The 26,757-nt window shown below is 48.2% G+C and overlaps 1 protein-coding gene across 1 annotated transcript in view; it reads right to left on the minus strand.

The window, feature by feature from the left end:
* The window catches only part of LOC141174400 (cytochrome P450 2D6-like), a 31,683-nt gene extending 14,743 nt beyond the window's left edge, over positions 1-16,940 (minus strand). The window contains exons 1-2 of the mRNA XM_073659313.1: positions 16,701-16,940; positions 2,381-2,543 (exon numbers count right to left, since the gene is read on the minus strand). Coding sequence (XP_073515414.1) covers positions 2,381-2,543; positions 16,701-16,862 — 325 coding nt within the window. The 5' untranslated portion in view covers positions 16,863-16,940. The remainder of the gene's footprint in view (positions 1-2,380; positions 2,544-16,700) is intronic.
* Between the last annotated feature and the right edge of the window lie 9,817 nt (positions 16,941-26,757).

A 26,757-nucleotide genomic window follows, 5' to 3' on the forward strand; every position in this document is an offset into this window, starting at 1 on the left:
TGGAGTGCAATAAATCCTGGGTGACGCCGACCTCATGGGACTCAGTACCGTTGGCCATTTCAATGCCCACTCTGGCCACCGGATAGTCTTTAGCATCACCATGAATGCCAACCTTCTTCCCCGGGATCAGCTGGAGAGGAAGTGTGGCCCTCACAAGGCTCACCAGACTCCCTGGGTCTAGCAGTCCAGTCACTTGCCAACGATTTACCTTTACGAGACAAGCTTGTGGCCCCTCACTGGGTGGACAGTTCACACTGCAGGCCGGATATGCATAGTATGAACAGCGAGGTCCCAGGCTGCAGTCCATTTGCTCAGAGGTCAGGGAACAACGGGCGGCTGTATGGCCTGGGCAGTGGCATTTTAAGCATATAATATCGCCAGCAGGGACCTTTGGCATTACCTCCCTCGCCCCTTTGGACCTTGGATGCCCCACCCCCTTTTGGGCCTCCGACCCCTGTTGGGATCTCCAGTGTGGAGTAGGCTGCCTTCCCAAGAAACCCTCACCGCCCTGATAACTCTCGACCAGTCCAATCAGTTCATCAGTGTTCCAGGGAACACCCTGGGCAACCCAAGTCTGTATTGGCCTCGGCAGGAAATGCACAAACCGGTCCATCACCACTCGCTCTACCATCTGCGCAGGGGTAGAGGACTCCGGCTGCAACCATTTTTGGACCAGGTGCAGTAAGTCAAACATTTGGGAGAGAGGGGGTTTGTCACGGTGATACGCCCAGCGGTGGACCCGCTGCACCCTGATAGTTATCGTTACTCCCAAGTGCGCCAAAATTTCAGTTTTTAGCTTGCCATATTCCTTGGTGTCTTGCTAGGCCAAGTCATAGAAAGCCTTCTGGGGCTCCAGCACCTCTGCCCACTGCTCTGGCGGAAGTTTCTCCCTCTTGGTGACCCTTTGAAACACAGTCAAAAAGGCCTCTATATCATCACCCAGGGTCATTTTCTGCGGGGTTCTCCTTCTGCCTTTCGGGTTTAGAAATCGTCCACTGACCCTGGAGTCTGAGCTGTCGCCAAGCCACGAATCACCTCTGTGAGCAAATCAATTTGCTGCTGCTGTTGACGGTGCTGGTCCTGTTGCTGCTGCTGCTGGAGCTGCTAAATAAGCAGCTTACTTGTCTGGCATTGCTTGCTGGCTTATGGCAGTCTTCACCCAAGACATGCAGTACATCTTGAAGCAGTCACACATGTTTGCTGGGAACGTTTCCCACACTTTTAACACCAATTGTAGGGGTGCTACTCCCTTGGGTGCATCGGGAGGCAAAACAGGAAGCGTTTCCGTTAAAATGACCAAATCGGTTTGTTGCTCCATAAACCATCCACAGGCAAAAGGGAAAATAAAACAGCCTTCAGTGCAGGAAAAAAACAAAGAAAACAGTTCTTTAGACAAAGTCTCTGGTTAGCAGGTCCTGTAGGCACACAGGCTGGGTAGCATCCAGTACACTGGCTCAGACTGGATATCACACAGGAGGCTTTTTCCCTCCACACACACAGACCATGTGTCAAACAACGGACTCCATTTTAACCTCTTAACCACACACAGAGGTGAGGTATGTGGGCAGCCAGACTCGCCCGTTTCTCAGGCTGCCCGTAAAACCTCGACCCGGATGCACCACACAATTCTCTTAGTGCTATGTACACTCCAGGATTACAACACAGATGACAACCATCTCTGTGACACATACCATTTATCAACTATATGTCCGGTAGCTGCCTTATAAGACCTATAAGGCCACATTCACAAGTTCAGTATTTGGTGATTATTTTACATCAGTATTTGTAAGACAAAACCTAAGATAGAAACAAAATGAACATATACACTGCAATAAGTAAATAAAAAGCAATAGTGCTTATAAATAACATAGGGTACTTAGGAAACACAGTTTTTGATTAAAACAAGGCATAAAAGCCATCCCACCAGCGCCCAGGTGTACCAAGTCGGGAAGGTCTTCACCTCTAGTATTAAAACCTTACCATGTGTCAAAAATTACCTCAATGTGAATAAGGGCCAAGTAGGACCGGCGCCCAACTATAGACAAGCAGCATTGGGAAGCTACATACACGTAAAGCCCTTCTTTGGGCTGGATATTATGTTTATATAGCTTCCCATTGCTGGGAAATACTGTATATCCATATTTGTAAGTCAAAATCAGGATGGGGGCACGTATTTCTATTATACCTTCCTTTGAATGTTCCACTCCTGAGTTTAGCCTTCAAATACGAAGGTAAAAACCTCACCAAATACTGAATGTGTGAACCTCACCTAAAGGGGTAAAGATGTTGACAGCTGCCAGTACATGACCACCTCTCTAGCTAAATCAATATTGACATTTAATTAGCGTAACCTCCAGTGTCAGTAAACCTCTCAGATTACCTTTGGTTCCAGAGATGTCTGCAATGAGCCTGTTATGAGGCCTGTCTGCATAGTCATGTCCTTTATTTACCAAGATTTCTTTGAGATCCTTTATTCCTCTGACCACCACAGCTGGTGAGAACCCTAAGTATATAGTATATACTGGTCCATATTCCTCAGAGAACTAAAACAAAAAAGAACACTGCAGTTTTGTTTGAGATTAATTTGTAGAACACTTTAAGCATACTTTCCCACATCATGGTTGGGGGTGACGAGTGGCAGCAATGGGGCCTGTACCAGATTATGACAGTTTTCCAAGGATGTGACTCAACTCAAACAGAATTTAGGTTATAAATGAGAGCAAGCTGAAAATACGAAGAACTATTCTTGGAAAACAATGCAGAACTGTAACAGGCCTTCCCTAGTTATGTGTTATACAGTTGGTATGGAAAGTATTCAGACCCCTTTAAATTTTTCACTTTGTATTTTTCATTTTTGCACTGACACCAAGGCCGGCGTCGGCACCCGGCGCACCCGGGCAAATGCTGGGGCCCTGAGCAGGCGGGGGGGCCCCTCACCATCGGGCACCCAGCGCGCAATGGGACCCGTGAGCGGAGAAGAGCGGTGTCAGCGCCCGCTCCCCCCTGCTTGCTCAGGGCCCCGGCACCCGGCACAATACTTACCTCTCCCCGTGTCTCCGCAGCAGCTCCTGCATCCTCCGCGGCTGCTGCACTGTGACGTCTCAGGTCAGAGAGCACGGTGACGTCATTACACCGCGCTCTCTCCTTAGCAGTCACAGCGCAGAGCGGGATGAGGCTGGCGCAGCGGCAGCATGTGAGACCTGAGGTGAGTATTTGATTTTATTTTATTGTATGGAGGCCTGTGGCAGTATAAGGGAGGGGGGTGAGGTGGGGATGTGTGACATCCTGCATGGGGCAGTATAAGGGAGGGGGGTGTGTGACATCCTGTATGGGGCATTATAATGGGGGGGTGACATCCTGCATGGGGCATTATAAGGGGGGTTGACATCATGCATGGGGCAATATAAGGGAAGGGTGTATGTGACATCCTACATGGGGCATTATAAGGGAGGGGGGGTGTGACATCCTGCATGGGGCAGTATAAGGGAGGGGGGGTGACATCCTGTATGGGGCATTATAAGGGAGGGGGTGTGACATCCTGCATGGGGCATTATAAGGGAGGGGGGTGTGTGTGACATCCTGCATGGGGCATTATAAGGGAGAGGGGTGTGTGTGACATCCTGCATGGGGCATTATAAGGGAGGGGGGGTGTGACATCCTGCATGGGGCATTATAAGGGAGGGGGGATGTGTGATATCCTGCATGGGGCACTATAAGGGAGGGTGTGTGTGTGACATCCTGCATGGGGCTTTATAAGGGAGGGTGTGTGTGACATCCTGCATGGGGCATTATATGGAATGGGGGGGTGTCATCCTGCATGGGGCATAATAAGGGGGGGTGACATCCTACATGGGGCATTATATGGGGGGGGGACAGCCTGCATGGGGCATTATGTTGGGGGAACAGCCTGCTTGGGGCATTATGTGGGGGGAACAGCCTGCATGGAGCGTTATATGGGGGCCAGTATTCTGTATGGAGCGTTATATGGGGGCCAGTATCCTGTATGGAGTGTTATATGGGGGCCGGTATTCCATATGGAGCATTATATGGGGGCCAGTATTCTGTATGGAGCATTTTATGGGGGCCAGTATTCTGTATGGAGCATTTTATGGGGGCCAGTATTCTGTATGGAGCATTATATGGGGGCCAGTATCCTTTATGGAGCATTATATGGGGGGGCCAGCATTCTGTATGGAGCGTTATATGGGGGCCAGTAATCTGTATGGAGCATTATATGGGGGCCAGTATTCTGTATGGAGCATTATATGGGGGCCAGTATCCTGTATGGAGCGTTATATGGGAGCCAGTATTCTGTATGGAGCATTTTATGGGGGCCAGTATTCTGTATGGAGCATTATATGGGGGCCAGTATCCTGTATGGAGCATTATATGGGGGGCCAGTATTCTGTATGGAGCGTTATATGGGGGCCAGTATTCTGTATGGAGCATTATATGGGGGCCAGTATTCTGTATGGAGCATTATATGGGGGCCAGTATCCGGTATGGAGCGTTATATGGGAGCCAGTATTCTGTATGAAGCATTATATGGGGGCCAGTATTCTGTATGGAGCGTTATATGGGGGCCAGTATCCTGTATGGAGCGTTATATGGGGGCCAGTATCCTGTCTGGAGCATTTTATGGGGGCCAGTATACTGTGTGGAGCGATTCGCTGGCTTCTGAGCTATTGTGGAATTTACAATAGATATCACTCATGTAATGTAAGTAGTCAAATCTTTGCATTGTACTATATATATATTTCTCTTCGGTATCTGTGCATCATGAATCGTGATATGTGTTAAAGGGGCCCACTGAGACTCTTTCTCCCGGGGCTCACAAAAACCTGGAGCCGGCCCTGACTGACACAGTAGTGATTACACTCCTGTCAGTGAATAGCCTGCTGTCTTGTAGATAGCCGTGGGACACTCAGGATTACAGTGGGTACGGAAAGTATTCAGACCTCTTTAAATTTTTCACTCTTTGTTTCATTGCAGCCACTTAGTAAATTCTAAAAAGTTCATTTTTTTCTCATTAAAGTACACTCTGCACCCCATTTTGACTGAAATAAAAACAGAAATGTAGAAAGTTTTGCAAATTTATTAAAAAAGAAATACTGAAATATCACATAGTCATAAGTATTCAGACCCTTTGCTCAGTATTGAGTAGAAGCACCCCTTTGAGCTAGTACAGCTATGAGTCTTCTTGGGAATGATACAACAAGTTTTTCACACCTGGATTAGGGGATCCTCTGCCATTATTCCTTGCAGATCCTCTCCAGTTCCATCAAGTTGGATGGTGAACATTGGTGGACAGCCATTTTCAGGTCTCTCCAGAGATGCTCAATTGGGTTTAGGTCAGGGCTCTGGCTGGGCCAGTCAAGAATGGTCACAGAGTTGTTTTAGCTGTGTGCTTAGGGTCATTGTCTTGTTGGACGGTAAACTTTCGGCCAAGTCTGAGGTCCAGTGCACTCTGGAAAAGGTTTTCATCCAGGATATCTCTGTACTTGGCCGCATTCATGTTTCCTTCAATTGCAAACAGTCGTTCTGTCCCTGCAGCTGAAAAAACACCCCCATAGCATGACCACCATGTTTCACTGTTGGGATTGTATTGGGCAGGTGATCAGCAGTGCCTGGTTTTCTCCACACATACCGCTTAGAATTATCACCAAAAAGTTCTATCTTCATCTCATCAGACAAGAGAATCTTAATTCTCATAGTCTGGGAGTCCTTCATGTGTTTTTGAGCAAACTCTATGCGGGCTTTCATATGTCTTGCACTGAGGAGAGGCTTCCGTCAGGCCACTCTGCAATAAAGGCCCGACTGGTGGAGGGCTGCAGTGATAGTTGACTTTGTGAAACTTTCTCCCATCTCCTTATTGTATCTCTGGAGATCAGACACAGTGATCTTGGGGTTCTTCTTTACCTCTCTCACCAAGGCTCTTCTCCCACGATCGCTCAGTTTGGCTGGACGGCCAGGTCTAGGAAGACTTCTGGTGGTCCCAAACTTCTTCCATCTAAGGATTATGGAGGCCACTGTGCTCTTAGGAACCTTGAGTAATGCAGAATATTCTTTTGTAACCTTGGCCAGATTTGTGCCTTGCCACAATTCTGTCTCTGAGCTCCTTGGGCAGTTCCTTTGAGCTCATGATTCTCATTTGGTCTGACATGCACTGTGAGCTGTGAGGTCTTATATAGACAGGTGTGTGCCTTTCCAAATCAAGTCCTATCAATTTTATTAAACATAGCTGGACTCCAATGAAGGAGTAGGACCATTTCAAGGAGGATCACAAGGAAATGGACATCATGTGACTTAAATATGAGTGTCTGAGCAAAGGGTCTGAATACTTATGACCATGTGATATTTCAGTTTTTCTTTTTAAATACATTTGCAAAAAATTCTACATTTTTGTTTTTTTTCAGTCAAGATGCAGAGTGTACTTTAATGAGAAAAAATTTTACTTTTTAGAATATACCAAATGGCTGCACTGAAAGAGTGAAACATTTAAATGGTCTGAATACTTTCCGTACCCACTGTATATAACCGTCATGGGCTTTTATTAGTGATGAGTGAACATGCATTAGTGTGCTTGACTAGCTCAGCGCTCGGCGAGTATTTCCGGTTTGCTCGGGCGGGAACTCGGGTCCCCTCCCTGCATGTTTGGTGCTCTTTAGAGAGCCAATGAACATGCAGGGATTGCCTGTCATGCACTGTAATGCCATAGCCATGTTGTTTGTGGACATTACAGTGATTGGCTGTCCTCACAGCATCATCAGGTGTATATAAGACTGGGCGCCTCAATGCTCGTCATAATTTGCCCCTGGAATCAGGCAGAGTAGGGACAGCTGCTGCTGCATCAGAGAGAGATTTGGTTCTTCATAGTTAGCATAGGTATTCTATAACATATATGTATATACATATATATATCCAACTGAACTAACAGTTCTTCTGAGGACTAATCCATATGCATATATTCAGTGGTGATAGCAGGAGTCAGGCAGGCAGGCAGTTTATGTGGCAGACTGTAGTGCATGATACAGCACAAGAGGGTCCATTGAACGTCCTGTTCCTATAGGTATTCTACAACATATATATATCCATCTGAACTAACAGTCCTTCTGAGGACTAATCCAGCTGCATATATTCAGTGGTCATAGCAGGAATTAGGCAGGCTGGCAGTGTATGCGGCAGACTGCAGTGCATATAGTGCAAGAGGGTTCATTGAACGTTCCTACTGCTGCTGTTCTTACAGATATTTGTAGACATAGCCCCAGATATCAGGGCCAGGGAAAAAAAATTGATCTTAATCCTGGTTATTTGCTTTAAAAGCAATCCAGAGTAAACCATTTTTCTGCTCCATTTGCTTGCTCTCACTGCAGAATAAAGCCAGATCTGTTCCATATTTCAGAGATAAAAATCCAGAAATTTAAACTGAACGTGGAAAATATTGGCCTCCTTTTCCATTCTGTTGCAGTGTGTCGGTGAAGCTATTCAGACTAGATATCTGTGAAGGATAGTATTAGCAAATAACAGGCCTGCTATTTAAAACCGTGCTTCTCTGTCAGACATAAAACCTATAAGAGTGTTCCAAAATCAGACATTTCTTCCATTTTCATTTTGCTGCAGTGTGTCGGTCAAGCTATTCACTCTAGGTGTCTGTGAAGGATAGTATTAGCAAATTACAGGCCTGCTATTTAAAATTGTGGTTCTCTGTCAGATGTATCACATATAACTGCGTTCCAAAATCAACCATTTCTCGTGAATGTGGAAAATATTGCCTCCATTAAAAATGGGCAAGGTGCGTGGCAAGGGACAGGGAAGTGGATGTGATGGTGATGGTGCATGCAGATGCCAAGGACGTGGCCGTGGGTAAGCTGAAATTGTGCCACAGCAAACACCCACATCTTGTCGCTCGACCTTCCTGTCCTAAATTAATAGAGGACCACAGAACACCACTATTGAACACAGAGCAGTGTGAAAAAGTTATTGGTTGGATAGCAGATAATGCTTCCAGTCACTTAGCCACCACCACCCTGTCTTTCACACGGTCAAGTCTCAGTAGCCGTGAGTCTGGACCGCATATTCTTCATCCTGATCCTCCTTCCTCCCACCATGCCGAGTGCCCTGAGACAACTGATCCTACACTTGGACACTCAGAAGAGCTGTTCACTTTTCCATTTGTAGATTCGGGCCTCTCGCCTGGCCAGCTACAAGCAAGTCAAGAGGAGAACACGTGTAGCGATGCCCAAAAATTGAAGCAGCCACAGTCACATGAAAGCAATTGTGGGAACGTGCAATTATTGTCACAAGAGGTGGATGATGATGATGATGAGACACAACTGCCAGAAAGGCAGGAGGAGGATCGGGGTGCGGAAGTGGAAGATGAGGTGGTGGATGATATAGTAACTGACCCAACCTGGCAGGGGGACACACAGAGTGAGGACAGCAGCGCACAGGGGGAGGGAGGTGTAGCACCACAACAGGCAGGAAGAAGCAGTGTGGTGGACGCAGACACAAGGCGGGAAAGGGTTCCTTGTAACGCCAACACGACAGAAATTGCCAATACAACTGTTAGGTCTTCCCAAGTCTGGCTATTTTTTAAAGACTCTGCAGAGAACCCCAAAAAAGACAATTTGAACCACCTGCCAGGCCAGCATCAGCAGGGTTAGCAAAACTAGCAGCCTGACCACCATCACCATGATCAGGCACATGGCAGCAAAGCATGTGGAAGTGGGTCTCCCAACGAGTACTCAAGCATTTAAGTGCTCTCTAGTGATGGACGAGCACTAAATTGCTTGGGTGATCGTTGCTCAGGTCGAGCAAATTGGATTTCTCGGGTGCTCAACCCGAGCAACGAGCCCAATGTAAGTCTATGGGAAACTCGAGCATTTTTCCGGCAACTTCCCCCGGCGGTCTTCAGAGGGCCTAAAAATTGCCCAAATCGATGGGAACAGTGCTCAAATGACATGGGAACAGCATGGGGAAGACCCCTGGAAGCATTTCTGACTCCCAAGTCACTGCTGTCAACAATGTTGTCAGAGCTATTACGCCACTTTACGGACTCACAATAAAACATACAAAAACAAAACCAAAATGGATTTTCCTGGGAAATATGTTAAGGAACATCCTTTCCAGGGAAATGTCTTGTATATTAGGCAAAATAACTAAACAAAAACAAAAATGCTCCTACACACCTTGGGCTATGTTCACATGTAGCATTTTTGATGCGTTTTTTCCCTTTTGCATTGCTTTCAACCAAGATAAATGCATTCACCAGGAAATGTAATTTTTACAATCATCAGACTCATCCTGTTTCATTTATGAAAGTCACAAAGCCTATTTTTACAGGGCCATCAGGTGGCCCTTGCTATTCTTAAAGGGCCAGGAGTCGGCCCTTGTTATTGTTAGAGAGCCATCAGCTTTGTTGTTCCCATTATTAACAAGTGGGTCTCCTATACTGTTATTGCGTATACAGTTACTGCAAGGGCTGCCAAAAATTTGGAAGAACTCCAATGCTCCTTGCAAGAAACGTACTGGTCAGAGAGTCTTCTAAAAACAATGTTCCTATTATTAGGAAGTGGGTCTCCCATAGTGTTTGCCTATGTAGTGAATGCCAAAGCTGCCAAAAATTTGGAGGCACTCCAATGCCCCTTGGAAGAGACATAGAGGGCCTCATGAAAAAATGTTCCCATTATTAGGAAGTGGGTCACCCATAGTATTTACCTATGCAGTGAATGCAAAAGCTTCCAAAAATTTGGAGGAACTCCAATGCCCCTTGCAAGAGATGTAGAGGTCAGAGAGCCTCCTAAAAAAATGTTCCCATTATTAGGAAGTGGGTCTCCCATAGCGTTTGACTATGCAGTGAATGCAAAAGCTGCCAAAAATTTGGAGGCACTCCAATGCCACATGGAAGAGACGTAGAGGGCCTCATCAAAAAATGTTCCCATTATTAGGAAGTGGGTCTCCCATAGTATTTGCCTATGCAGTGAAAGCAAAAGCTGCCAAAAATTTTAAGCAACTCCAATGCCCCTTGCAAGACACATAGAGGAGGTGATATGGTAGATATGGTGGTGAATGATATGGTGATGGAGGATGAGGAGAAGGAGGAGGACAAGACCAAATAGACAAAATCAGGAAGCGTATACCCATGTGTAGGTGTGAAGAGATGCATGGGAATACACCTCCCAAAAAAATACACTGGATTTGAGTTTATGTTACGCTGCTATCATTCGGTGGTGTTGTGAAGTCTGGCCCAATCCAGCCCATGTTCATTTTTATAAGAGTCAGCCTGTCAGCATTTTCAGTTGACATGCAGATGCGCTTATCAGTTATAATTCCATCAGCGGCACTAAAATCCGCCTGTGATAAAACACTAGCGACATGGCAGGCCAGGACCTCCAAGGCGTGGAGAGCCAGATCATGCCACGTGTCCAGCTTGGATACCCAATAATTATAAGACACAGAGGAATCCCGGAGGACGTTGGTAAGGTCGGCAAGGTACTCCCTCACCATCTTCTCAAACTTTGCACTCCTTGTGAGAGTATCCCACGCCTCAGGGCCTGTAAGATGGGAGGGTTTGAGAAAACTGTCCCAGAGCTTTGACAGTGTTCCCCTGCCTCTGCTTTACTGGAGTTGTGTCTCTCTCGCCTGTACTCCTTGGTTGTCCAACTGTGACCTCTGCCGCCAGCGTTTTCTTTCAGATGGGAATTTTTTTAATAATTCCGCAACAAGGGCCTTCTGGTACTGCCACATTTTAGTTGACCTGTCCACCTCGGGAATAAGAGATAGAAAGTTCTCATTGTAGCGTGGGTCTATGAAACTTGTGCAGGTAGTGCCATCTATAGCTCATGAAACTAGCTCCTGTTCTTCCTCCTCCTCCTCTTCCTCATTGTCACCCAATCCATGTTTGTATGAGATGAGGCTGGGATGTGTGCAATTGACTCGCCCCCTGGGCCGTGGGGCACGCGGATCCGGGCGATAGGGGAACGATGGGAGTAGTAGTGGCGGCCCGGTCCCGCGGCTCCGGGTGGTCACACCAATGGTAGTCTGCTACGTGCTTCAGATAATGTCCGACTACGCCACCCGTGGATTGCGGCTATTAGGAACCGCCGCTGCAAGGCAGTCCGCTGGGGCCGATAACGTGTGCAGCTGGGATGGTGTGACTCCCCACGGGAAGAGTGCGGCCCCAGGGCAGTGTAGTGGATGGTGGGAGTGATGGTGGTGAGAGTCCCAGTACCGGTAGTGCGGGAGGCACGAAGGAGCACACAGACAACAAGTTACAGTCCAGGGTCTTTACTCACAGTTCATTTGTTCCGGGTCACTTCTGTCAGCAGTGACCGCCCAAGCCGTGCTGCGTCCACCAGGTGTGGGGCTCGGTCAACTCCCAGGCAGTTCAGGAGCATGGCACAGGACCCCCTTTAATCCTTTCTCTGACCTGCCTCACCAGTGACCCACTTTTGTCCAGCTACCGCGGACTTGTGCGGTTAAACGTGGGGCCCGTCCTCCGCTGTCCTATATGGTGCCTTCCTAGCAGGTTTGATGAGGTGTCTCACCAATAGATGATCACGACGACCGGTCTTTGGCTGAGGGTAGTTTCTCCTCCACCAACTTGGGATCCGGTACCCTTAATCTGCCTGACCCTTCACCCTGGATTCTCGTGAGTTCTTAGGGTCCCTTCCACCTTCTTGTTCCTGAGCCCCTCTGTTTCTCTGTCTCTTCTTCTCTTTCTCTGTTCCTTTCTGTTCCTTTCTCGTGGAGCTGGGATGAGACTTAATCACAGCTCCCTTTCACCTCCTCTCTCTCTCTTCTCCGGCCTCTCTCTAGGCCCGCTCCTGAGTGGAGCTCCTACAGAGCCTCCACTCTCGGTCTTCTCCTCTGACTGAACGAACTTCTCTTCTCCTAGAGCTAAGATGGTGCCCACCTTTTATACCTCCCTCTGACCATGAACCCAGGTGACCAGCAACCAATGGGCTCCTTCCTATGCTCAGGAACCAACCCCTATCTGCCCCTACAGCACTGGGTGTTCCACCCCCCTCCCCACTCCAGGCAGGGACATAGTTGGTCGTGCCTGCACATCTGTCTAGTGGGAGCACCGTTGAGCTGTCCCTCGGAAATGGGGTGTGTGTGCTGTATGCAGCTAACTGAGCCCTGGTCCATACTCCATCCCTACCCGGGAGTGGAATATCACACCTCTGGGCTGAGGTGCAATACCCCTGTAGCGGCCGAACCCTCGGGGCGCTACACAATCACCCTGTATGGTTCCTTGCTCCATCTCATCGTGTTCCGCCTGCAATGCATCCTCTTTGATTGTGAGCAGAGAGCGTTTCAGAAGACAGAAAAGCGGGATGGTGACGCTAATTATGGTGTCATCACCACTCACCATCTTGGTGGAGTCCTCAAAGTTTTGGAGGATGGTACGTATGTCTGATATCCATGTCCACTCCTGAGGTCTTATGTGTGGAGTCTGAACTGAATACCGATGGCCTTGTTGATGCTGGTAGTCAACAACTGCCCTCTTCTGCTCACAAATCCTTCCCAACATCTGTAGTGTAGAGTTCCAACGCGTGGGGACATCACACATCAGTCGGTGAGCCGGAAGCTGCAAACGCTGCTGAAACACGGCAAGGGTGGCGGAAGCTGTAGGTGACTTTCTAAAATGGGCACAAAGGCGGCGTACTTTGACATGCAGATCCGGCAGATCTGGGTAAGTTTTGAGAAACAGCTGAACCACGAGGTTAAGCACATGGGCCAGATATTGCACGTGTGTGAGCTTGCGTCGCCTCAGAGCCTCCACCAGCTTCCGGCCATTGTCACACACAACCATGCCTGGCTGTAGGTTCAGCAGTGTCAGCCCCAGATCTCTTTGGAGCTGTCCACAACTTTTTAGCGTTGTGTGGTTTGTCACCTAAGCATATTAGCTTCAGCACAGCCAGTTGCCGCTTGGCCGAAGCAGTGCTGCAGTGCTTCCAGATTGCGACTGATGTGGTCATTTCAGAGATGGATGCTGAAGAGGTGGAGGAGGAGTTGCAGGAGCTGTAGAATGTGGGGACAACCCTGAATGACCCAAGGCCCGCAATCCTCACCGTCGGGAGGACGTGTTCCGTCCCACGTTCCAACTGGGTCCCCGTTTCCACTATGTTAACCCAGTGTGCCATCAGCGAGATGTACCATCCCAGCCCACAAGCACTTGTCCACGTGTCCATGGTTAGGTGGACTTTCCCAGTAGCTGCGTTTTTGAGCGCATGGCTAATGTTGTGGGACACGTGCTCTTGTAATGCGGGGACGGCACACCGGGAGAAATAATAGCGTCTGGGAACCGAGTACCAAGGGACGGTCGCCGCCATCAGGTTGATGAAAGATTCCATCTCCACAAGCCTAAAAGGCAACATTTTGAGCGCAAGAAGTCGCGAAATGTGTGAATTTAGTAGTGTGGCCTGTGGGGCATTGGCTGCGTATTTGAGGTTGCATTCCAAGGACTGGGGTATGGACAACTGAACACTGGGCTGGGACAAGGATGTGGACGTGATTGCTGATGGTGTTAGTTGAGAGTGTGCAACAACAAGTGCAGGGCAGGAGGCATCTTCGCATGTGCCATGGACAGAATATTGGCTTGCATGCGCAACAGTGGAAGTAGCAGTGGTGCCGCCCATAGACACTGTTCCTGGACCCTGGGGTTTGGCCCACTTAGTCAGGGGCTTTTCTGCCGTGTGCCTGATCATGCTGGTGGTGGTCAGGCTGGTAGTTTTCTTACCCCTGCTGATGCTGCTCTGGGAGGTGGTGAAAATAGCCTTTTTGGGGTTATTGGCAGAGTCTTTAAAAAACAACCAGACTCGGGAAGACCTTACAGTTGTACTGCAACTTCCGTCGTGTTGATGTTACGTGGGGTAGTTGCCCGCCTTCTCTCTACGGCCACCACACTGCCTCTTCCTCCCTGCTGTAGTGCTACGCCTCCCTCACCCTGTGTGCTGCTGTCCTCGCTCTGTATGTCCCCCTGCCAGGTTGGGCCAGTTACTATATCATCCACCCCCTCATCTTCCACTTCCGCACCCTCATCCTCCTCCTGACTTTCTGGCAATTGTGTCTCATCAACGTCCACCTCTTGTCACAGTTTCCCACCGTTACCTTCGTGTGACCGTGGCTGCTCAAATATTTGGGTATTGCTACATGCGATCTCCTCTTGCCCCGCTTCAAGTGGACCGGGGGAGAGGCCCAAATTTATAAATGGAAATGTGAACTGCTCTTCGGAGTGTCCAAGTGTGGATTCAGTCATCTCTGGGTACTCAGCATGGTGGGAGGAAGGAGGATCAAAGTGAGGACTAAGCAGTTCAGACTCACGGCTACTGAGACTTGACCGTGTGGAAGACAGGGTGGTGCTGGTGGTGGCTAAGTGACTGGAAGCATTATCTGCTATCCAACCAATAACCTTTTCACACTGCTCTGTGTTCAATAGTGGTGTTCTACAGGTCCCCTATTAATTGGGACAGGAAGGTCGAGCGAGAAGATGTGGGTGTTTGTTGTGGCACAATTTCAGCTAGCCCACGGCCTTGGCCTCGTCCTCTGCATCCACCATCATCACCATCACATCCATTTCCCCATCCCTTGGCCATTTTAAATGAAGCACAATATTTTCCTCGTTCACTACAAATGGCTGAAGTTGAACCGCAATGGTATGTGATACGTGTGACGGACAAACCACAGTTTTAAATAGCTGGTCTGTAGGTAACTATTTTTAACAGCGACCTCGTATCAATAACTTCGCTAACACACTGCAACAAAATTTCAATGGAGGCCAGAAGTGGCAGAATTTTCAGCACACTTATATGTGATCCGTGTGATGGACAAACCACAGTTTTAAGTAGCTGGCCTGTAGGTAACTATTTTTAACAGCGAACTGGTGTCAATAACTTTGCTAACACACTGCAACAAAATTTCAATGTAGGCCAGAAATGGCAGAATTTTCAGCGCACTTATATGTGATCCGTGTAACGGACAAACAACAGTTTTAAATAGATGGATTTTTAGCGCTGTAATATGGAAAGGATCTGGCTGTATTTTGCAGTGCCAACAAGCAAATGGAGCAGAAAAATGGTGTTCTCTGGATTGCTTTTTAAGCAAGTAATCAGGATTAAGATCTAAAAAAAATTATTCCTGGCCCCTGATACCTGGGGCTATTTCTAGAAATATCTATAAAAGCATCAGCAGCAGACAGAACTGGAATGGACCCTCTTGCTATATACACTGCAGTCTGCCACATACACTGCCTGCCTCCCTAGCTCAGCAGCAACTCTCCCTACACTGCCTGATTCCGGAGTAGACTGTGACGAGCATGGCAGCGCCCGGTCTGATATAGACCTGATGATGCTGTGCGGCCAACCAATCACTCTAATGTCACAACCAACATGGCTGTGGCATTACTGTGTGTGGCAGAAAATCCCTGCATGTTCATTGGCTCTCTAAAGAGCACCAAACATGCAGGGAGGGGACTTGAGCTCTCACCGAGCAACCCCAGAAATACTCGGCGAGCACAGAGCAGTGAGATGCTCGGGCAAGTACCGAGCAGTAGCGAGCATGCTCGCTCATCACTAGTGCTCGCTCATCACTAGTTTTTATGTAACAGATGGTCAACAATACTTGGGTGCATCTGCTATCTCTGCACCCCTCTATCTATTCCCCTAATGACACTATGTAAATAATGTACCATGACATGGACAGTGCACTGAGGGTCCAAGTGAAAAAAATTACACCAATCACTATTCTATTCCTCAATTCCTCATTTTGGATAAGACTTCTGTATTCAAGCTTGTAGGTGTGCCGAAAAATCGGATCACATACAGATCATCTGTGTAGTATCCAATTTTTACAAATACTTTACAATTATTAACATAGGAAATTATATTTAACCATGTACATTTTAAATTGTTGATGGATAAAAATAGAAGCCACAAGGATGCAATACGGTTATAAAATAAAAAACAGATGGCACACCAATGGAAACGGATGACAATATGGGTGAAAATCATATATTTTTTCTGCATGAAAATCGGACGATTTTTCATACACTTATCTGAACCAAGTAATTTACTTAAGAAATGTGTTGTTTCTTCACACATGGCAACTAGTGTTGGTGCGAATCGATTTGGAAGATTTGGTCCTTCAGCTACATCAGTACATTGTGGCAGATGGACCAGAACCCTGATAACTGCCTCCTAGACAACATGTGTGGCTCTTCTTTTGATTAGCTGGCGTGGAGCATTATGCTGCATCTAAGACAGGCCCACTAATTAGAAGAAGAGCCATGTCTTCAAGGAGGTAGATGGTGGTTTTCAGAACTACCATCCAGGGGCTACAGATTGAAGTGGCCATTGGACTAGGTCCTGCAAATCGATTTGCACCATATGTAATTGCAAAGTTTGAGTTAATCTCTATGTAGTTTGTGACAAGGTTTTCTTTTTTACTATTGAGAACACATTCTAATCACACTCTGTAAGTATAGTCAGCAACCAGATGCTTTTTGTGGTGCATTATTTTGTTATATTAGAATAATGAATAAGATAAATGTATATTTTAAAAATCTTTCAATAAAAAGGCTAAAAAGTGATCAGAAAAATGAAGTCTGCTTTGATCCTTCATTATACCTAAATTGTAGAAAATACAATGACTAATGCCATCTGTGCACATAGTCCTCAGACCCTGTACTTTCTACTTACTTTTTTCATTGCCTTCAGTGGATTTGAGAAGTCCATTTGTAGCATGTTGCCCAACAGAGGCAGGGGTGTGGGTCCAGGAGGAAAGCCCTTAGGCCGAGACCTTTTCCACCCTAGTAAAGTCAGGAGGAAGAGTCCAAAGAGAAGAACTGTGCTGAGTTCCATGATGACTGCTTTGCTGGTTCTCACACACTCCTGTCCAGGGACTCCTGTTTCTTCCTAGAAAACAAAGTGCAACTCCTCCCAGAAAGAAAGCTAAGATAATGACTAGGTAGAGTCAACTACACAACATACATCATTGATAAGTACAGCAGATACCTGTCACGCAAGGTGTGGGAAGAGGGAAAGGAAGTCCAGAATCTAGGGAAAGGGGGGAATGGAGACCTCCTGGCTGATAGAATATCACCCTGTCTCCCCTAATGTACCTACAGTACAGACCAAAAGTTTGGACACACCTTCTCATTTAAAGATTTTTCTGTATTTTCATGACTATGAAAATTGTACATTCACACTGAAGGCATCAAAACTATGAATTAACACATGTGGAGTTATATACTTAACAAAAAAGTGTGAAACAACTGAAAATATGTCTTACTTTCTAGGTTCTTCAAAGTAGACTCCTTTTGCTGTGATGACTGCTTTGCACACTCTTGGCATTCTCTTGATGAGCTTCAAGAGGTAGTCACCGGAAATGGTTTTCACTTCACAGGTGTGCCCTGTCAGGTTTAATACGTGGGATTTCTTGCCTTATAAATGGGGTTGGGACCATCAGTTGTGTTGTGCAGAAGTCAGGTGGATACACAGCTGATAGTCCTACTGAATAGACTGTTAGAATTTATATTATGGCAAGAAAAAAGCAGCTAAGTAAAGAAAAATGAGTGGCCATCATTACTTTAAGAAATGAAGGTCAGTCAGTCCGAAAAATTGGGCAAACTTTGAAAGTGTCCCCAAGTGCAGTTGCACAAAACATCAAGCGCTACAAAGAAACTGGCTCACATGAGGACCGCCCCAGGAAAGGAAGACCAAGAGTCACCTCTGCTTCTGAGGATAAGTTTATCCGAGTCACCAGCCTCAGAAATCGCAGGTTAACAGCAGCTCAGATTAGAGACCAGGTCAATGCCACACAGAGTTCTAGCAGCAGACACATCTCTACAACAACTGTTAAGTGGAGACTTTGTGCAGCAGGCCTTCATGGTAAAATAGCTGCTAGGAAACCACTGGCAACAAGCAGAAGAGACTTTTTGGGCTAAAGAACACAAGGAATGGACATTAGACCTGTGGAAATCTGTGCTTTGGTCTGATGAGTCCAAATTTGAGATATTTGGTTCCAAACACCGTGTCTTTGTGCGACGCAGAAAAGGTGAACGGATGGACTCTACATGCCTGGTTCCCACCGTGAAGCATGGAGGAGGAGGTGTGATAGTGTGGGGGTGCTTTGCTGGTGACACTGTTGGGGATTTATTCAAAATTGAAGGCATACTGAACCAGCATGGCTACCACAGCATCTTGCAGCGGCATACTATTCCATCTGGTTTGCGTTTAGTTGGACCATCATTTATTTTTCAACAGGACAATGACCCCAAACACACCTCCAGGCTGTGTAAGGGCTATTTGACCAAGAAGGAGAGTGATGGGGTGCTACGCCAGATGACCTGGCCTCCACAGTCACCAGACCTGGACCCAATCGAGATGGTTTGGGGTGAGCGAGACCGCAGAGTGAAGTCAAAAGGGCCAACAAGTGCTAAGCATCTCTGGGAACTCCTTCAAGATTGTTGGAAGATCATTTCCGGTGACTACATCTTGAAGCTCATCAAGAGAATGACAAGAGTGTGCAAAGCAGTCATCAAAGCAAAAGGTGGCTACTTTGAAGAACCTAGAATATAAGACATATTTTCAGTTGTTTCACACTTTTTTGTTAAGTATATAATTCCACATGTGTTAATTCATAGTTTTGATGCCTTCAGTGTGAATGTACAATTTTCATAGTCATGAAAATACAGAAAAATCTTTAAATGAGAAGGTGTGGCCAAACTTTTGGTCTGTACTGTATATTGACTCTTCACCAATTGCCAAACGTGTACCTCGCCCTGTCGTTTCGCTAAGACTAGGGAAGGGAGGAGATGAGCACTAGTCGATCCCCACTGATGCTAAAGACAACAAGGCGGAACAAACAAAGGGGAATTGCTTAGCTTTAGATGACTTCAGATAACTGTGCACATGTCCTCAACACCTGAGAGGAAGAAGTACTGCTCTTGCTCAAGCCTTCACAACGAGTAATGAATATCGCCAGCACCTCCCTCTGGAACACGGCAGGTATTTATTCACCCAGGCCTGGGCGCTAATTATCCCGAGGAAGGTAGCCGCTGGGTCCTAGAGAAAGCCTCTAAGAAGGTGTCTGTAATGCCAAACATAGAGATCTCCTGCAACCAACTGCAGGGCAACTGTATGTTACTTCTGACTCACCAGTGACAGTGCCCCCCACGAGGATAAATTCTTTTTTTCTTTTTCATCCAAATCCTGTATTTTTTTTTTCCTCAGTCAGACTGTACAAATACGTGTCTTATTAACCTTTTGGTATTATCCCCCCCCAAAAAAAATTGAGTGTGTCTGTGACTGTTCAGACACCAATATATCTGTTTAAAAGAGTCTGGTGTAGGCCAGAGAAATAGAACTGTGGTTTTGCAGTTCCACGTGTCAAATCTCTGTATTATCCTGCTTTTGGCATTTTTTACCGTAAAAAAAACTGTAATAGTGTCTCCCTGACTGGTCAGACACCAATATATCTGTTTAAAAGAGTCTGGTGTTGGCCAGAGAAATAGAACTGTGGTTTTCCTCTTCCACGATTCTAATCTCCTTTTTGTTACCCTTTTTCCATTGATAGAGCGAGTGTAAGCTATTTTACTTCATTTACAATGGGCAAGGCGCGTGGCAAGAGACGTGGAACTGGACGTTCTGATGATGATGCGTGTAGAGGACGGAGCCATGGCCAAGGTGAAAATGTGTCACAACCAACAGCCACATCTTCTCGCTCCCACTTCTTGACCGAATTACTAGGGAAGCACACTACAACACCAGTATTGCGAACTGATCAGTGTGAACAGGTTATTAATTGGATAGCAGATAATACTTCCAGTTACCTGGGCACCACCACCTCCGGTCTGTCTTCCACATGGTCAAGTTTTAGTAGCCGTGAGTCTTGACCGCATACTCCTCCTCACCCTGATGCTCCTTCCTCCCACCATGCCGAGCGTCATCAGACAGCAACTGATCCCACACTTGGACACTCTAAAAAGCTGTTCACTGGTCCATTTCCATATTTGTGCCCCTCGCCTGATACGCTTGAAGTGGTGGAAGAGGAGATCCCATGTAACGATGCCCAAATATTTGAACAGACACGGCCACAGGAAGTCGACGCTGGCAATTTGTCACAAGAGGTGGATGATGATGAGACACAATTGCCACGAAGAGAGGAGGAGGATCGTGGTGCGCAAGTGGAAGAGGAGGAGGTGGTGGATGATCTAGTAACTGACCCAACGTGGCAGGAGGACACGCAGAGCGAGGCCAGCAGCACACAGGGGGAGGGAGGCAGAGAACCCCAACAGGCAGGAAGAAGCAGTGTGGTGGCCGCACACAGAAGGCGGGCAACAGTTCCCCGTAACACCAACCTGAGGGACGTTGCCAGTACTACCAGTAGGTCTTCCAGAGTCTGGAATTTTTTTAAAGACTCTGCTGATAACCCCAATAAGGCCATTTGTACCACCTGCCATGCCAGCATCAGCAGGGGTGACAAAACTACCAGCCTGACCACCACCAGCATGATCAGGCACATGTCAGCAAAGCACCCGACTTTGTGGGGCGAACCCCCACGGTCCACGACCAGTGTCAGCGGGTGTCACCACTGCTTCTTCCGCTGTTGTCCGTGTAATAGAACCCCCTGTTGGACGTGCAAGGCCATCCCCTGTCCATACTGCATGCAAAGATGCCCCTTTCTCTCAGTCTTCACTTGTTATGGCAGTTTCTCAAGAAACAGCATCAACATCCACGTCCCTCCGCAGAGTTCAATTGTCCATATCCCAGAGCTTTGAACGAAAGTGCAAATTCACAGCCAACGCCCCACAGGCCACAGTCCTAAATTCGCACATTTCACGACTGCTTGTATTGGAAATGTTGCTTTTTAGGCTGGTGGAGATGGAATCCTTCCGCAACCTTATGGCGGTGGCCGTCCCTCGGTACTCGGTCCCCAGCCGACACTATTTTGCCCGGAGAGCCATCCCCGCACTACACAAGCATGTGTCCCAAAACATCTGCCATGCCCTCAACAACACAGTTACTGGGAGAGTCCACCTGACAACGGACACGTGGACAAGTGCTTGTGGCCAGGGACGGTACACTGGGTAAACATAGTTGAAGCCAGGACCCAGTCGGACCTTGGGACGGAACATATCCTCCCCACACCGAGGATTGCGGGCCCTATGTCAGTCAGAGTTGCCCCCACAGTGTACAGCTCCTGTGCATCATCCTCCTCCTCCTCCTCATGTTCAGCCTCCATCTCAGATATCACCACATCAGTTACAAGATGAAAGCACTGCAGTACTGCCTCAACCAAGCGGCAACAGGCTGTGCTGAAACTCATAAGCTTAGGTGATAAACCTCACAATGCTTGTGAGTTGTGGACAGCTGTGAAAGAGCAGGCAGATCTGTGGCTGAGACTGCTGAAAATATATACAGGCATGGTCGTGTGTGACAATGGCCGTAACCTGGTGGCGGCTCTGAGGCGAGGCGAGATCACACACGTACCATGCCTGGCTCATGTGCTTAACCTCGTGGTTCAGCGGTTTCTTAAATCGTACGACGAGTTGCCAGATCTGCTCGTCAAAGTATGCCGCCTGTCAGCTCATTTTCGGAAGTTGGCTACAGCTTCCGCCACCCTTGCTGTGTTGCAGCAGTGTTTGCAGCTTCCAGCACACCGACTGGTGTGTGATGTCCCCACACGTTGGAACTCTACCCTCCACATGTTGCAAAGGATTTGTGAGCAGAAGAGAGCAGTTGTGTAGTACCATCTGTAACAAGGCCGTCGATATTCAGGTCAGACTCCACACATAAGACCTCAGGGGTGGACCTGGATGTCTGACATATGTACCATCCTGACAAACTTTGAGGAGTCCACCAAGATGGTGAGTGGCGATGACGCCATCATTAGCGTCAGCATCCCACTTGTCTGTCTTTTGCAATGCTCTCTGCAGAGAATTAAAGAGGAGGCATTGCAGCCAGAGTATGATGGGATGGATCAAGAAGCCGTAATGGGCGATTACACACAGCCCAGCTTCATCTCAGCCCAACGTGCATCAGGGGGACAATGAGGGAGAGGAGGAGGAGGAGGAAGAACAGGAGCTGGTATCATGCGCTGTAGACGGTAGTACTTGTACAACTGTCATACAGTCGGCTCAGTGTGGGTGGCCTGAGGACAGGGGGGAGGAGGAGGAGGAGGAGAGCATGGTCAGTCGTCATCTTGGTGAGGACATGGAAGTCTTGCCCGTTACCAGTCTGGCATGCATGGCTGACTTTATGTTACGCTGCCTTAACCGTGACCCTCGCGTTGTCAAAATATTGGGTGACAGTCATTACTGGTTGGTGACACTTTTAGACCCCTGCTACAAGGAGAACTTTCACTCTCTTATTCCTGAGGTGTAGAGGTCCACAAAAATGGTGCAGTACCAGAAGGCCCTTGCTGCAGAACTGTTAAAAAAATTCCCATCTGAACATGCTAGCGGCAGAGGTCACAGTTCGTTGACCAACCAAGGCGTACAGGCGAGAGAGAAGCACCTCCAATCCAGCAGAGGCAAGGGAACACTGTCAACATTCTGGGACAGTTTTCTGAGACCCACCCAGCTTACAGGCCCTGAGGCGCGGGGTACTCTCACAAGGAGTGGAAAGTTTCAAAAGATGGTGAGGGAGTACCTTGCTGACCGTACCAGCATCCTCCGTGATTCCTCTGTGCCTTTTAATTATTGGGTATCCAAGCTGGACACTTGGAATGAACTTGCTCTGCACACCTTGGAGGTCCTGCCCTGCCGCTAGCGTGTTATCGGAGCGTGTTTTTAGAGCCGCTGGGGAAATTATAACTGATAAGCGCACTCGCCTGTCAACTGACAATGCTGACAAGCTGACCCTTATGAAAATGAACAAGGGCTGGATTGGGCCAGACTTCTCATCACCACCAAATGACAGCAGAGTAACATAAAGTCAAATCCACTGTGTTATTTCAGGAGGTGTATTCCCATGCACCACTTCACACCCACACTGTTAGGCACCAGGTGCTTGCTGGATCAGAAATTGGTTCTTAATCTTCAGTGGATTCTGTGGTCTCCCATTGTGGTTCAGCCAGGGCTGATACTGCACAGCATCACCATCAGTCCCAATGCCTAGCCAATGCACAAGAGGTACAAGTGGTATCTCGTGTATTTGTGCCTAGCAATATGAAGCACAGGTTGCTGAGAGAGACTAGGCCACTGCAGCCTAAGTCTAAAATGCATCGCACTGAGCATGCCCGTGACATGGCGCACCGTGATTGGTGGTTCAGTAACCAGCTGACCCGGTGACCTGGCACCACCTGATTGGTCACAGGCGACGTCACCAATGGTGCGGCAGTGGGGCAGGGCTTAGTTTTTAAAAGGCCCGCCCACAAACATGGTGGCACGCTCAGATCATTTGAGCTAGTTGTTTGGTTGTGCACGCATATCTCCAGAGCTCCTCTAAGAGCCATATTGAGCGGGTCGGCTCAGTCCGGTAGCACGCCGGCTGAGTGCACGAGTACCTGGCAGAAATCACGCCTGCACACTAGCGTCTTCTCCTTAGCGTAGCGCCTGTATCGCAGACAGGGCTACTGCTCCTAGTCCGGTCACACGTCTCCCTGCGGTTCTTGGAGATTGTGTGAACCGCTTTAACACCATTCCCCATAGCGTAGCGCCTGTATCTAAGACAAGGCGACTGCTTCTCCCACGGTCGCACGTCTCCCTGCAGTTCTTGGAGATTGTGCGAACCGTCTTACCATTTCCGTGTGCATTAACACGAAGGGCTAAGATTGTTGATAGGTGCGTCGCCGGTCGCTCTCCCTCCGTGCAGTTAATGGAGATAGAGCGTACCGCGTTACCCGTTCTTGTGTGAAGTAACACGGAAGGGTTTAACATCTAAGTTGTCGCTTGCCTTTACACCCGGAAAGTGTTCCGCAGCAGTCCTCCAGGCTGCATCGCGGACCCCGGGGTCGGTTGCATTCCATTAAAATTAAGTTGTCTGCAACCGCCCTCCTAACACACACATGGGTATACGCTTCCTCATTTCGGCTGTTTTTGCTCTTCTCCTTATCCTCAGCCTCCACTACCACTATACCTCCAGGGTGACCGTGGTCCGTGTTGCCATTATTGCAAGTTCCTCCGTCCTAATTTTTGGCAGCTTTTGCTTGGAAGGCATAGGCAAAGACTATGGGAGACCCACTCCCCAATAATGGGAATAATGTTTTTAATATGCTGTACTGCATGGCTCTTGTTTGCAGGCATTGCAAGTTCCTCCATCCTAATTTTTGGCAGCTTTTGCTTGGAAGGCATAGGCAAAGACTATGGGAGACCCACTCCCCAATAATGGGAATAATATTCTAAATATGCTGTACTGCATGGCTCTTGTAAGGGACATGAAAACCGTCTTGTTAAGCTACTGCGACCTCCAACACTTTTCCTAGGGGCAATGATACTGTCTTTTTATTCCACTGCGACCTCCACCATTCTTCCAAGGGGCATTAAAACCATCTTGCTAAGCTACTGCGACCTCCACGCCTCTTCCAATGGGCATTAAAACCGTCTTGTTAAGCTACTGCGACCTCCATGTCTCTTCCAAGGGGCAATAAAACCGTCCTGTTAAGCTACTGCGACCTCCACCACATTTCCAAGGGGCATTAATATTGTCTTTTTATTCCACTGCGACCTCCACCATTCTTCCAAGGGGCATTAAAACCATCTTGTTAAGCTACTGCAACCTCCACATCTCTTCCAAGGGGCATTAAAACCATCTTGTTAAGCTACTGCGACCTCCACCATTCTTCCAACGGGCACTGCATTTCCTCCTAATTTTAGTTAGCTTTTGCTTTTCAATGCATAGGCAAACACGAAGGGAGACCCACTTCCCTATAATGGATAGAAGGTTTTTAGTATAGTGTAATCCACGTCTGTTTCAAGGGGCCTTGCAGTTCCTCATAATTTTTGGAAAGCCTTCCATTCACGGCTTAGGCCAACAGTGCACAGGAGACCCAGTTGCTATAAATGGAAAAAATGGTTTAGTTAAGGCCCTCTGACTTCCATGTCACTTCCAAGGGGCATTTGAGTGCCTCAAAATTTTTGGTAGGCACTGCTCTCACTGCATGCCCTATGACTGTGTAGCCGAACAGCTCCTTTTGGTACAGAAATATATCCTACAAGACATGTGTGGTTGACTGGCCTGATATTGATGTGAATGGTCCCTGTTCCTCCTGCTCTTTCTCCTTTTCCACCACCTCATCCATAATTCATCAACTGAAGCTTTGTTTTAACGGGAGTCATAGAACTGGGATAGTAGCAGGAAAACATCCAGCAATCCTCGGAGGAGGTAGGATATGCGCCAAAACGCTGACCACTTCAGGCCTAGCCGCTACTACATATATGCGCTTGCATTCCAAGAAAGCAAAGCAGATGCTAACTTCTATCATCATCATTCTCCTCACCTTGGCACTCTCAACTCCCCTGATGGAGAAGCCAGGGCCCACCGGAGGAGCCTGGTTCTCTGATGGGCTCGTCCAATGCTGCCCTAAAGCAGGCCAGGCTAAGAAAAGTGTGGGGGAAGTTCCCAGGAGAAATAGGGGCGGCTGGGGACCATTTATGAACACCCGGCCACGCCAGGCGGCTGGGGACCGAGCGCGGACACCCGACCGCCGGGCGGCTGGGGACTGAGTATGGATATCTTGCTGCCGAAGCAGCCATGAGGTAGTGGCCAGCTTCGGCCTCCTCCATACTAAAAGGCTCCATTTCAAGTGCAAGCTCGCAGTATGGTATTGCAGCCTGGGGGTGGGTGGGTGGCAGGTTGCACACTTACGCTTGCATTCCAAGAAAACAAAGCAGATGCTAACTTCTATCATCATCATCATGCTCCTCACCTTGGCACTCTCAACTCCCCTGATGGAGAAGCCAGGGCCCACCGGAGGAGTCTCTTTCTCTGGTGGGCTCGTCCAATGCTGCCCTAAAGCAGGCCAGGCTAAGAACAGTGTGGGGGAAGTTCCAAGGAGAAATAGGGGTGGCTGGGGACCATTTATGGACACCCGGCCACCCCCAGGCAGCTGGGGACCGTGTGTGGACAACCGGCCGCGGGGAGGCTGGGGACTGAGTATGGATACCTCGCTGCCGAAGCAGCCATGAGGTAGTGGCCAGCTTCGGCCTCCTCCAAACTAAAAGGCCCCACTTCAAGTGCAAGCTAGCAGTATGGTATTGCAGCCTGGGGGTGGGTGGGTGGCAGGTTGCACACTTACGCTTGTATTCCAAGAAAACAAAGCAGATGCTAACTTCTATCATCATCATCATGCTCCTCACCTTGGCACTCTCAACTCCCCTGATGGAGAAGCCAGGGCCCACCGGAGGAGTCTGGTTCTCTGGTGGGCTCGTCCAATGCTGCCCTAAAGCAGGCCAAGCTAAGAAAAGTGTGGGGGAAGTTCCAATGAGAAATAGGTGCGGCTGGGGACCGTTTATGGACACCCGGCCGCCCCCAGGTGGCTGGGGACCGTGTGTAGACACCCGGCCGTGGGGCGGCTGGGGACCGAGTATGAACACCCGGCCTCCCCCTGGTGGCTGGGGACCGAGCGTGGACACCCAGCCGCCAGGCGGCTGGGGACTGAGTATGGATACCTCGCTGCCGAAGCAGTCATGAGGTAGTTGCCAGCTTCGGCCTGCTCTAAACTAACAGGCCCCATTTGAAGTGCAAGCTAGTAGTATTGTATTGCAGCCTGGGGGTGGGTGGGTGGCAGGTTGCACACTTACGCTTGCATTCC

Source organism: Phyllobates terribilis, unplaced genomic scaffold (assembly GCF_046119375.1).
Source record: "Phyllobates terribilis strain yellow unplaced genomic scaffold, ASM4611937v1 Scaffold_13__5_contigs__length_258822181, whole genome shotgun sequence".
Taxonomy (NCBI): domain Eukaryota; kingdom Metazoa; phylum Chordata; class Amphibia; order Anura; family Dendrobatidae; genus Phyllobates; species Phyllobates terribilis.